The sequence below is a fragment of the Pseudochaenichthys georgianus genome, chromosome 6, assembly GCF_902827115.2.
Source record: "Pseudochaenichthys georgianus chromosome 6, fPseGeo1.2, whole genome shotgun sequence".
NCBI lineage: Eukaryota > Metazoa > Chordata > Actinopteri > Perciformes > Channichthyidae > Pseudochaenichthys > Pseudochaenichthys georgianus.
Window position 1 is genome coordinate 3054285 of NC_047508.1, and position 13684 is coordinate 3067968.

General features: G+C 42.1%; 1 protein-coding gene across 4 annotated transcripts in view; it reads right to left on the reverse strand.

Moving 5' to 3' along the window:
• Positions 1 to 1926: 1926 nt before the first annotated feature.
• Positions 1927 to 13684, reverse strand: part of exoc3l1 (exocyst complex component 3-like 1) — a 65602-nt gene continuing 53844 nt past the window's right edge. For 2 of the 4 annotated variants that reach the window (XM_071203425.1, XM_034085504.2), the window contains 10 exons: positions 13448 to 13666; positions 11565 to 11635; positions 10843 to 10960; positions 9464 to 9589; positions 9231 to 9331; positions 9014 to 9130; positions 7963 to 8233; positions 7274 to 7429; positions 6074 to 6207; positions 1928 to 4077 (listed from right to left, as the gene is read on the reverse strand). In XM_071203425.1, the coding sequence (XP_071059526.1) occupies positions 3891 to 4077; positions 6074 to 6207; positions 7274 to 7429; positions 7963 to 8233; positions 9014 to 9130; positions 9231 to 9331; positions 9464 to 9589; positions 10843 to 10960; positions 11565 to 11635; positions 13448 to 13666 (1500 nt within the window). In that variant the 3' untranslated portion in view covers positions 1928 to 3890. Of the gene's footprint in view, positions 4078 to 6073; positions 6208 to 7273; positions 7430 to 7962; positions 8234 to 9013; positions 9131 to 9230; positions 9332 to 9463; positions 9590 to 10842; positions 10961 to 11564; positions 11636 to 13447; positions 13667 to 13684 lie in introns of all 4 variants that reach the window. The other 2 variants (XM_034085505.2, XM_034085506.2) reach the window with 2 other exon arrangements.

Sequence of the window (13684 nt, forward strand, 5' to 3'; positions counted from 1 at the left end):
GTTTCTACAATAATATCCAGGGGATGCATGCAGAGCTGTCATTGGCTGAGATAAGTCCGGCCGTGCGTCACGCCTCCACCGTTCCCGGAAATGCATCCGCGGAGGAGCCGTGGAGGAACCATCAGTGTCTCCTCGGTTAGAGCTCCTCCAGAGAGCCTCCTCGATGCTCAATGCTCGGTCCTCTAAGTGCATTTAGAGAAATGAGATGTCCTTCAAAATGGCGCTGAAATTCATTTCCGGGTCACTACCGGAGGACCGAGGAGTCGAGGAGGGGAAATTTGAGTATTGAGAAACCTCTACTGAGTGGATGCAGTCAAAGCCAATCGGAGTCTGATTCAGAGGGTTGTCTGTCAGTTCCGTTGTTATGTGTACTGAAACGAGAGCTGGTATATTCCATGCGCGAAAACAAAATAAAAGTAGTAATACGTTCTTTTAGTGTCTTTTTAAGACACTAAAAGAACGTATTACTACTTTTATTTTGTATGGCAAAGAAATTTACTACAGCTGAGGCTTTGGAGCTGATTTTTCAAGGTGACCTAATGACATCGTATTACATACATAAGTGTTCATTATTGTGCATTGTCCCTGCCAAATAAACGATTAAATAAATAAAATCTCAAATTATATTTTTGATAATAAAAGATTTTTAAAAAACACATCTGGTCTATGAAGCTGCTCAGGGTCGGGCCGGATCAATACTTGGATGGGAGACCACCTGGGAATACCAGGTGCTGTTATTGTCCTTCAATACACACAGCTGAAAACAGTTTGGACCATGCACAATGAACCATTCATCGACAAACAAATGCTCAAATAAACAAGTAGCCAAAAAACAATGGTCTTTATGTTTTAATCAATGCATTAAACTGACATGCTATTTATAGCTGGTAAAATGTCAGAATATAGGGTTATTGGACAGTACTTGAAAGAACTAAACCTTTCTTTTTTAAATTAGTTAAATATAATCAAATATATATAAAATACACATTTTTTCTTTCTTTTTATGTCCTGCAACTACTGCTCCTTTGACACAACCTTGACGAAGGGACAGGACACACAACTCCCTGTACTTGCTGTGTCAAGTATGGGCTGTCCCAAACTTCCTGCACATGTTGTGCAGTACTTTGCAGGTCAGCTTTCGGCTGGTTGGAGCAGGACTAGGAGTAGGATAAGCAGAGAGAGGCTGGCAGTCAGAGCCTGTAGAGCAGACCAGGACAGGAACCTGTGAGGTTACTGGAGTAAATATCATGGAGCTCCATCTGAGAGCTCAAATGTGGTGCTGGGAAACTCTGCCTCTGCACCCCCACCCAAGCTGCTGCCATTTTCCCCTTGCCGTGGCAGCCAGCTGCTGTCCAGTACCTGCTGTCCAGTACCTGCTGATTCCTCTCTTCTATGGCTGTTATTGGTCAGGAGGATTCAGGAAGTGTAACATGTTTCTGAATAACACTTTCAGCAGTAATATGTGGCCATGCCAATTTCTTATGTATCTGCAGCTAAAACGTACTGTCCATGCAATGTGTTTGCAGTGAGCTGAGCCTGTAAGGTTGCATCATCTGTTTAACTTAAAAACTTACAACGTACTGGACAGCAGGTACGGACCTGCTGTCCAGTACTTGATGTCCAGGACCTGATGTCCAGTACCTGCTGTCCAGTACCTGATGTCCAATATCTGCTGTCCAGTATCGCTGTGTCAAACTTCCCACACTTCCTGCAGTACTTTGCAGCTTCTCTGGAATCTCACAACAACGATTTTTAAGTTCAGGCATTTTTTTATAAATGATTTATGATTTATTACACTGAACACATTTATAATAAAAAAACAATATATAATGTTAACACTGCAAACAATGTTATTGTGTATAGGAGAGAATAACATACATGGAACAGTAATACACTGTCTTATTATATATTACATTTTTTGGTTGAGCCCATCTTTGAGATGGAACCAGGTGGAGGTTATGCTGGCCTTGGTATGGTACATGTGGGAGGTGAAGTTATAGGTTTAAGTTTTGTAGTTCAAGTTTAAGTATTTTAAGTGTAAGTATTCTAGTTTGAGGTCAAATCTATTTTTTTATGAAGGAGTCACACAACAGGTTCATTATTTTTTCTTTGAGTCAGTAAAGGCAGCCTCAAACAGCAGCTTATTTTCTGTGTACTGGTTTTAGGAAGGAAAAACAAATGACGCACAATTCTTTATATTCCTACTGGATTTATGTCAAAGTAATAATAATAATCATAATACAAGACAACACTTTGAATTAAAAAAATGTATTGAAGCATTTTCTCTGATAGAGTTTACAACAGGCACCTGTTACAAGGGAAATATATTTTTAAAAGGAAACACTATTCAAAACGCAACAGCTTACAAATAATACATAAATACAATAAATACATTACAAAATTGAAATAAAAAACCCAATATGAACAAGTTAAAATTGGACAAATACAATACACAAGACAATATCAGGAAAGACTGTTGGTAAAGATGATGATAAAGTAATGAATTAGCAGCCCAGGTTCCTCAGGGAGTATTAGTTCGCAGTCTCCCTGAAAAGTTTAAATCCAGACTGTACTGGTATGATCCTTGGATAAAATATTCTGTATACTCTTAACAGTCGTATAACGTACATATGTCATTCATCTGTTACATACGTAAACTATCACTCAGATGCTTTTTAGTTGTTCATATTGTGACCACTGTTTGGCTTTTTACAGAATACACCAGATGCCAAACTCCAATTTCTTCAGCAGGAAGTCTCTGCCTTTACAGTGGAAAAGATATACAAGTAAACCCTGAATATCTCATAGGCTGCTGATTCCTCTCTTCTATGGCTGTTATTGGTCAGGAGGATTCAGGAAGTGTAACATGTTTCTGAATAACACTTTCAGCAGTAATATGTGGCCATGCCAATTTCTTATGTATCTGCAGCTAAAACGTACTGTCCATGCAATGTGTTTGCAGTGAGCTGAGCCTGTAAGGTTGCATCATCTGTTTAACTTCATCATGCCTTAGCCAAGTTAGCACACACTGAGACATGTGATGAAGCTGTGAGACATTTACTGACATCATGTTTTAACAGGATTAAATAAACCAGTTCCAAACTTTTGCGCTTGTTGTTCAAATGCTGTAAAACTGTAAATCAGTAGCATAAATCGCAACGGAGCAGAATATATTATTTAACCTTGTAACCAATAGAGTGGTGCAGGAATGAGCAAAAATTAACTATAATTTTAGCACATCCGGTTCTCTCGTCTCAAAGTTTACGTTTTTTTTTAATGTTTTTTGTTAGAAGCCTGAAATAAGATCTGTGGTTAACACAAGCTCGTGTTTTGTTTTACGACATAAATATGTCAGCAAATACCCCACTGATGAATGTCTGAAGCTTCTATATGTGTGACAAACGTTGGATGTCTGAATAAGACTAATTAAAGTCATAACGCCAAGCATTAGCCACCTTTAGCTTAGCGGTGGTGATGTGCAGCCATGTGACTGTCGAGTAGTTTGTTTATAGCCTAGCCTGTTTTTGCAAAATATTGTATTTTCTGGAATAACCCTAAATCCATTAAAGAAAACAAATTGCCTTTTGGCAAGGGAGCCCTTGCGATGCTTCTTTCCGGGATGGCCTACAAAAGTATATCACCACTGCACCGCTCTAGTCAGCTGTAGTGGCTCATAGATTCTGAAAAGTCAGCCTCAGACCACGACAAGCTATAGTCTTGGTAAATTGTAGATGAAGTAAAAGAAAATGTGTCACTGCCATCACTCAACATATTGCAGAGTAGCCCCTGGTAGGACCCTGAACCCTCCCTGCACTTCAGTGGGGAATAAAGAAGAGAGTGATGATCTCTCCCAGCCTATTGATGAGTCTGTAAGGCAGTTTGAGTTAATGTCATGCACACTTGGCAGTGGTCAGACAGAAGGCCATGATGGAGGGAGGTACCAGGATGTCAGTGAAGATGGGCCGATAACCTGCAGGCAGAGGGGGGGCGCTCTGCTCCAACAGGTCCAGTACGGCCCCTCTGACGTCCCTGGAGACATCACCACGGATATCCAGCAGCACACACACGTGCTCTTCACTGAGTGGACAGAAAAACATGGTCAAATGCTACAAAATATTCATGTCTTTAAATGGTTAACATCGGAAATGGACATATAACTCTTTAAAATGATGCCATGCTTTAATAATCCCCTAGAGAAAATCAGGTCTTACTCTGTTGTTGATAGATATACAGTTACAGTTCAAATACACACATGCACAAACACATGCGTTAATGGAGACGTGTCCCGGCGACGGGCTGCCATGTTTGGGCACTATGGAGCCTTGCTAAGGACACTTCTTTAGTTCCCTTCCCAGTAAGCGAACTCGCTATATTTTTGGTCTGTGCGGTACTTGAACCAGTGACCAGCTGTCTCTGGCCAACATCAGGCAAAGTCATATGATGAGGCCCTCTGTTTCGCGAGCGTCGACGAGGGGCAGGTGCTAGTGGGGCCTCGCAGCGGCGAAACCGTGCCGCACCACACTAATTGCGCCGCATAAGCGCATAGGTGTGCCGCATTTTCGGCTCAGTTGAGGCACCCTCCGCAAGGTGAGGCCCCACGCAGTCTGCATGATCGGCCTGTAGGGAGGGACGGCCCTGCCAGCTGGTTTTGTATGGACTGACCTCCATCTTAAGGTCCTTACACACCGAGACGATTTTCGGCATCGTAAGATGTCGGGCCGTCGATGAGCGTTGTGTCGTCCTACTCAGATTGGTGTGTACTGCACCGTCGTGTCTTTTCGGCCGTGCCGACACCTTCCGCCGCCGATTCGACATGTTGAATCGGGAGGCTGTTGGCCAAAGGCCGTCGGCCAAATAAATCACTCTGATTGGCTGTTCAGCTTAGCGAATCAGTGCATGAGAAGCGAAACTGAAGTGAGGAACACAAACAAACCATTAAGAAGGCAAATCTGAGATTTCACTTAACTCCAGCTCTCGACACAGGTTCGGGAAAGCCCCCTGAGCTTCTCGCTGTAGAGTGAAAATGGAACGCACACGCTATTTGTTGTTTATATCACGCAGTCTGTTCTTCTTCTCTCGGTGTATCTGTCTTCCGGTTGTTGCCTCTTTTGAATAACGAATACACACTACCGCCACCTGCTGGTAAGGAGAGTTATTGCCACTCACGCATGCGCAGTTCGGATGTGCTGCTTGGCCGTCGGCTGAAGTCTTTGCGGTGTGTTCCAGTGCGAAACATGGCCAAGACGCAGGAGACGTGAGGCGACGTGAGCCGACGTTCCGTCGGGACTTGTGCTTTGGGTTGTTCGAGATACGGCTTAACCCTCGGAGCACACTCTCCAATCACAGAGCTTGAGGACTATCACGGGGTTTGTCAAACAGAGCACATGGTGTAGTCCAAACGATAGCTGGGGATTCTGGGTAGTGTAGTGTCTTCTGCCATCCTTTACTCCGAAAAAATATTTGTTTCGAAGGGGAAAAATACAAGAGCATTGCACACAATTTAAACCAATCAATGTTGTGTAATTAACAAGGATAATCTGGTATATTTTAGTCGATGAGTAGTGCAGATATCACTGTAAAATCAATCGACAGTAAGAGGAATACATACTTCCGGGTGTACAATTCTCCTATCCAATGGGAATGGACGCTCACATTGCCTTTAAGGGCAGCCGACATAAACGAATGCCGTGCTTCCATGAGCGTCAAATCCTGACGCAGATGGGAATACATTGCAATCAGTTGAAAGCTATTTGCGTCCCTTTATGACGCTGAAGGAGCCTAGGAGCGTCACAATTGGACGCCACGGACACTGACCAAACGTCGCTATTGGACGCTTAGGGAGTGAGAGTGTGTTGTGTAAGGAGCTTTAGTGTCCGGAGCAGGGGGCAGCTGTTGTATATACAGCACCCGGGGATTAGGGTCTTGCTCAAAGGCACTTGATTTGAACCAGCAACCCCTCTGTTCCTAAGCCAAGTCCTTACGCACTGAGCTGCTGCCGCCCCTCAAGATAATTGAATTTGATTATAATTGATAGTATGGTTATTGAACTATACATCGGGGGCGGTCAGATTACCTGATGTCGGGGTATTTGGCTGCCAGTCCAGAGACCTCCAGAGTCAGCATGTTGGGGTCTTTCAGTCTGATGAAGTCAGCCAGGACGGGTAGTAAGGCCAGAGGGTTCACTTCAGGTACTGACCCTTCTCCTTCCTACACACAGACACACACATGAGTGATATGGTAGGGCAGAGTGGGTAAGATGACCCCCCTCCTGTATCTAGGGAACTGTACACATGTGTTGTCATGTGACCATACATTCAGGAAGCACCCATCATTTATATTGCTCTGTGATGGAGAGAAGCACATGTTAAAGTGGTAAATGTGTTTGTTTCACAATAAACCATGTTTTACCACATGTCAGGTATAATTACAGAATCTTCAAAGCAAATGTATCCAGTTCTGAAAATATGTATCATACATGTTGGTTATTTAGCAAGGTGTAAAACTGCGTAAATCATTTAGCTAAAGACTAGCATGAAGGATTAAGATAGACAGTGAGCCACATGCTGTGCAAAGTGGTTAACTGAACCTCCCATGAGGCACGGAAGTTAAGTTAAGTCTCTGTAGTATAAAATGGTATTTCAAAGCAGTTTTACACAACTGATTAATTTTTTTATGTTTTAAACATTGTAGTAAAGCCATCACGCCAAGAGAAAGACTGAGGAGATGGAGAGAGCCACTGATGGTGAGGGTGGAAAATCCCTCAGAGCAGTGGCAAAATCCCTCAGAGCAGTGGCAAAAGACAGAAATATTGACAAATCAACCAGCTATATTTACCAAGATATATATTTAGGGCTGTTTGTTTTATTCTGATTTGTTTTAATGGCATCAATTCCCTCCAAACATGATTTATATTGTCGATGAAACAGGTGTCACTACAGTGCAGACAACAAAGCAGGTAGTGGCAGAGAAAGGATGATATATTATATTATTATATTATATTATTTATATAAATGTTTTACTTATACTTAGGTTTAAACTTGAAGTCTGGGACTTCTCTGCAGCACCACAATACTTTATTCAGATTGTTTCAGATATTTAGCTTTGACCAAATATTTGGCTAACTGCGATTTCGATATGGCACTTTTCCATTTGGTGATAAAACTTCTAAAACTACAGCAGCATAAAGAAAGTGTGTAATCTACTATACTCATAATTTTGCTATAAAACCGGCCTTTGAGAAACCCTTCATACAAAATGTGTATGAACCCCTCACCAGGCCGTGGAGGATCTCTCTGAACTGCTGGTTGTCCTGCACCACCTGCTGGGCCAGCTGCCTCCTCTCCTCAGCGCCGCGACACACCAGCTTCTTCTGCATCAGAGCTCGCACGTACTCCACCACCAGCAGCCACTGAGCCTCCTCCTGCAGGCGCTGCACACACACACACACACACACACACACACACACACACACACACACACACACACACACACACACACACACACACACACACACACACACACACACACACACACACACACACACACACACACACACACACACACACAGATTCAGTATGGACAAAGGACACGTCTTCTACATCTACACATAAATATTATGCTGTCCAAAGTGTTTTTAGAGATATATCTATATATTTTGTTTACAATAGTAAAATTGAAAGATTGAATATCCACACGAAATATTGATCGACTGCTGAAGGTGAGATCCTAAAGGCTAAAACCGTGTTCTTTCATGAACTCAACAATTTTGAGAGTTTGGGATATTTCTTTCTATAGCAAAAAAACATGCATTCTATACTCCAATGTCTTTAGAGTTTAATGTGTGATGACCCACAATTCTTAAGCTCTAAACACTGGGTTTTATAAAACATAAATGGTCCACAGCAGATATACCAGTGATGATTGTCTTTATAGATAAAACACAAGTGTGAGTAAAGCTGGGACCTCTCTGCAGGGGGGCCGCACATGGCCGTACAGCTCCAGGTGAAGCTCCAGGACGCTGCAGAGTTTGGGGGTGGGGTCTCCCTGGACCAGCCAGTGTCGGGTCATCAGGCCGGGGAGGAGGGGCAGCAGAGCCAGCAGCAGCTGATCCATCACCAGGCGACAGGCCCGCCGCACCGCCCGGTCCAGAGCGGCCAGGGGGTTGGGGGGGGTCCGAGAGAACTGTCCTGCAGACCGGGACGACTGCTGCTGCTGCAGGCTCACTGTGGACTTCCTGTGGAGAACACAGGGGACAGACAGGGTGTTATTAAGGCCTGGATTCGTTATTTATTTTCATTTAATTTAGGTTTTTGAAGAAGCTGCAGGAGGCAGGCCCTGTCATATCTTGAGAGGAGAGAAAACAAGTTACGGTTACAATAAGCTCATTCCTCAATCTAATCATCACTTTGTAATATAAAAAACACATTATTGGACCCAATATTCACTCTGGATATCAATAATGACCACTGAGGCTAATATTGTGAGCATCCATAAGGAAAGATACTGATGAAATTACATTTTTATTTCGGAATAGATGCGCTGATGTAAGACCATGCTGTAAGAAAGTGTTTCCATGGTTACACAACATGTTATATACTGTAGCAATACATGCATAAAATAAATTAACAGTTTAATCCCTCCCCCGCCCCTACTACTGTTATTATTTGTTTATGCATAAGCATTGTCCATTGCTGCTTTTCTTGTTATGTTTGTCTCAGAAAATATATGAGAACATATTTTTGCCATCGTAATGTGTTGATGTGGAATGGCAGGTCATTGGAGCTGTCGGGTTGACCGTGTTCACCAACTACCCAATAACTTGTATGAACACCTGCAAATGCATTTTAGCTGATTAAAAGAAAAGCTCTTTTTAATAGGTTGAGTAAAAAATAGTAGCATGCTGCTCCCACTCCTTCACAATGCATGTGATGTTTGTAGCTCATGCCATAGAAGTTGTGGCTAAATACGTCTCGAGTAGAAGAACATGAGTAGCACGTATCATCTATAATCTCACTTGAGGATGATGCAGTTGCTGATGGAGGCCAGCAGGTAGTGGAGGTAGAACTTGTTCTTGTCTTTGCTTGGATCCCTGCGATGCTCCTTCCCAAACTCCACCAGAGCTTCTCGAAACCTGATTTGTTAGGATGGAAGTGAATGAAAGGGTGAATGTAACACATGCCTGCTTGAAATACTGAATACAAATTAGGCACATTATATAAAATATTTCACACCTATTGATGAGATTCTCCATCTCATACAGGCCCATCTGAATCATCTGATCTCTGAGAGACGTCCCGATCATCAGAGCCACCCGGGCGTTGTCCTCCAGCATCTACCAAACACAAAACAAACAAATCTGCACCAAATACACATGTTGTATGACAAATGACTGGATACATCTACAGGGTCACTGCACCAAAGTGGTATCCGTTTTTAGTGCAGTGTTTGTGTATGGCCTGTGTACCTGTGTGATGATGGTGGGCAGGCTGGTGAGGTAGAAGCCTTCATGGTCTGTGTCCGGCTCCTGGTCTCTCTGCCAGTCCTGCAGCTCCACCTGCAGAGCTTTGTGCATCCACTCTGACACACTCTTCTGTACGAACAACAGCATGGACACGCACGTTGTATAACTACACAGATCTCGTGGATTTCTCCGTCATTACTTTCTGTATGTGGTTACTACCTACTTTCTATCTCAAGGTACTCAGCATGTACCTTTCAAAAAGATAACTGATGTCCTTTTACTAAATGTTGATGATGGATGACCAGCATAAAATGTGTGGTCGTGTTACTGTGTAACGTCTTTAAAGGTTACTACTATGCAAAATCCACTTGTTCATGTCTTTTATACATAAATATGTGTCCCCTCTGTGTAAAGTGATTCTCTAAGTCTCAGTTTCTCTTTTTGTCCTGATCCATCTATATAACAACCTGAACCTTAAATAATCATGTATAGCAGAAAACGATGTTAGAAAAAGTCACTCGGGTAGAAAACTGTATGTCCCTCTCCCCTCATAAACAAGGAAGAGTTGCATCTCACTCAATGTTCCCTTCTGGCTCCCTCACAGTCAAGATGGTTACAAAGAAGCTAAAAACTGTGATTTATTCATTTTGTATCTTGCCTTATTTTAGTGGGTCATAAAGTTGATAACAGAGTACTTGAGAGATTTGCCAAGCTGTGGCAAAGAAATGTCTTTTGCTTTTACTTTGATCACGTGTGGCTCCTACAGGCCGGTTAAGGGAAAGCCAGCAGTCAATGAAGGCACTGTATAAGAGAGACAACAAACGTATTGACTAAACATATTGTGGATTCATGTAAAATGCAAGATTAGTTTTGGAAAGAGAGACACATGAACTGAACGCTGAACTCACAGACTTACAGAGATAATATTAGTCCCTTTAACTTTTCTAGATAATGAAGAGATAATGTATTATGTCTGAAAATGAGCTGATCAAATCTTGGCCACTTTGTGATGCCGACCATTAGCCAATCACCAACCAAGGTAACCCCCCCCCCTACCTTATCACCTGAATCTCCTCCTTGAGCACCATTGTGTTTTTTTTAAACTAATCACAGGGGCGTGGCCAGCAGCAGTTCATTAGCATTCAAAGCTACAGCCAGAGAATCAGCACTTTTGGAACAGGGCTGAAACAGAGGGGTTTATGGGATGCTACAATGATCTGTTTGGTGTTTCAGCCAAACACTTCAGAGACATGTTCTGTATATATCTGAGACCTGTAATATATTGTTGAAAAATAGTATAATAGGGGACCTTGAAAACTCTAAACCTGCGTGCTGAACTTACTTAAGCTACAGGTTTAAACAAGTGTTCATGGTGGACTCACCCGAACACTCTGCACGTATTTGTTCTGCAGCTGCTCCAGTCCCTCGGTGGAGATCAGGGGTCCCAGTTCCAGCTTCTCCATCTCAGCCTCCAGCTCCGGCTGACCCATCATGTCTGGGCTGCCAAATCAAGACCTTCAGACTCTGAGCATTTCATTTTAAACGATATTCAACAGGTTCATTTGAACACTGAATGAAAGTGGAATAAAAAATTGTTATCATGGCGCGATAATCAACTTTTTATTTGGGCAGCACAATGTGGTGGAGGTCTTCATGACTCTTTAAAGCCAAACACTCTCACTGCTCATCGGTTACATATGTGGTCAACCTAGAAGCAGCTCAGATAGATGTTTTAAAGTAGTCTGAACAGGTGCAAAGAACAGAGCAAATATTCAAGAGAAGTGAAAAAGTAAATAACTTATGTGACACAGAATTGGTTTTCCGTCTTTCTTTCTTTCTGGTTTATCATTTTGCAAGACTTCCGGGGTTCAGCTTGTGTATCACTGATTTAGACTAATGTACCCCTGAACTATATTATGAAAGCTGGGATTTACAATTCACAACTGATGAAAGTGATTAATGACATTATTTGGGTTATTTTCTGCTCTATTAAATGGTAATTAAGGGAAATATGGATAGATTTAGAGCTAAAAGAACCCCACACAGACAGAAAACAAAGAATATATTACAGAATATGAAACTGTGTGCAGGTCCTGCCTCTCACCTGTTGTAGGTGTGTAGCACCCAGTTTAGCACGGCGAAGATTTCTCCACTCTCCAGGTCCCAGCTGCTAACCTAGGCCACAAGTATCACTTAGTTTGGAAATAGTTGTAAAAATGATGATTCATCTACACACTCCAGCTGGTGATTGCCAAAGGGAAATGAGCTGATAAAGAAAATATTAATAAGAACAGTTTATTGAATAATACAAAAAAACGTTGTATAAAGTCTCATGCCTCTAACTATATTATATGAACAGTTAAGATTTAGAACCTTAAATAATCATGTATAGCAGAAAACGATGTTAGAAAAAGTCACTCAGTAGAAAACTGTATGTCCCTCTCCCCTCATAAACAAGGAAGAGTTGCATCTCACTCAATGTTCCCTTCTGGCTCCCTCACAGTCAAGATGGTTACAAAGAAGCTAAAAACTGTGATTTATTCATTTTGTATCTTGCCTTATTTTAGTGGGTCATAAAGTTGATAACAGAGTACTTGAGAGATTTGCCAAGCTGTGGCAAAGAAATGTCTTTTGCTTTTACTTTGATCACGTGTGGCTCCTACAGGCCGGTTAAGCGAAAGCCAGCAGTCAATGAAGGCACTGTATAAGAGAGACAACAAACTTATTGACTAAACATATTGTGGATTCATGTAAAATGCAAGATTAGTTTTGGAAAGAGAGACACATGTACATGCACGCAGGGGCGCCGTAAGGGGGTGAAAAGTTAGGACGATTCTAAGGGCCCGTGACTGACAGGGGCCCCAAAATATTCAGAACATTAAGAAAAAAAATGTAGGTAACCTTTCATCAATCCTCAATAATTCACATTAATAGAACGTTATATTGATAAATTACTCACTAAACCTACGATTCATTTAACTTATTTTCTTCCAAAAGTTAATTACCCAAAGCCTCTGTTTACATGTAATGGTTTGGTCCTGCCTCCAAACACGGTGTGGCACCGGCACTTGCAGAGAGTGAAAGCATGTGTGCATATGTGTGTTGTACCATGTTTCAACGACCAAAAAAGTCAGGCTCTAAGAAAAGAAGAGAAAGGAGAGAAAGACAAGAGAGAGGGACTAAAGGGCGACAGTATTTCACCCAGTTTTTCACAAGAAAAGGTGGGTGTGGTCCATGAGTGGTGGAAATTAGTCTGTTAGCTAATGTTTTTTTGTTTACTAAGCTGACATTAAGTACTGTTAATATCTTTACAGAAAATTCAGAGGTTTTTAATTTCACTGCTCTTTTAGCTGATATTTAAAGGTATGGTAGGTAATTCACTTCAGAAACACTTTTTGTTATATTCCATGGAATGCTCTTAACATCCCGATAGCAATGAATATATTAAATGCTTTGACAATAAATACATACAAAAATGTCATCTGTGGAAGCCGTGGCGCTGTAAAAAGCACGACCAATCATCTGAGCTGGCCCGGCAAAAATGACTGGACTTTTGGAAAAATGACTTCCATTATAATGTATAATTTAAATCTAATTTAAATTATACATTTCAAACACAGTATTTTCCCACATAGCCAATGATCTATATAAAACAAAAAACTGCTTTTAGTCTATTTAGGATGATGGACAGTTTGAAGCATTGAGTGATCAGTCTGTAAACAAAATGTTAATCACAGACATTTTGGTTATGATATTAATACTAATGTTATTATATTAAAGCAGGGGTGGGGAACCTCCGGTAATGTCAAAGTGGGCTGTGCCTGGTGGTGGGGCCCAATGTGATATATTTTCATGGGGCCCAAAATCCCTGGCGGCGCCCCTGCATGCACGCTGAACTCACAGACTTACAGAGATAATATTAGTCCCTTTAACTTTTCTAGATAATGAAGAGATAATGTATTATTGTTTTGTTTCTGCGTGACTGACCTGTGCCAGGTGAGCATGTAGGCAGTGGTGGCTGGCCCTCAGGTAGGCTGCTGTGAGCTGGTAATGTGGGGGGACACAGTGCTCTAGCAGGTGGCACACTGTGGCGAGGTCAGCCATGATGCCGTGTTGGAGAGCCGACAGGTGGCCTGCGAGCCCGGGGCCCCGCGTGTGCAGGTAGGAGACACTGCGGAACCTGGCCTGAACCGCCTCCTCCAGCACCTGATGGGGGAAATGTAA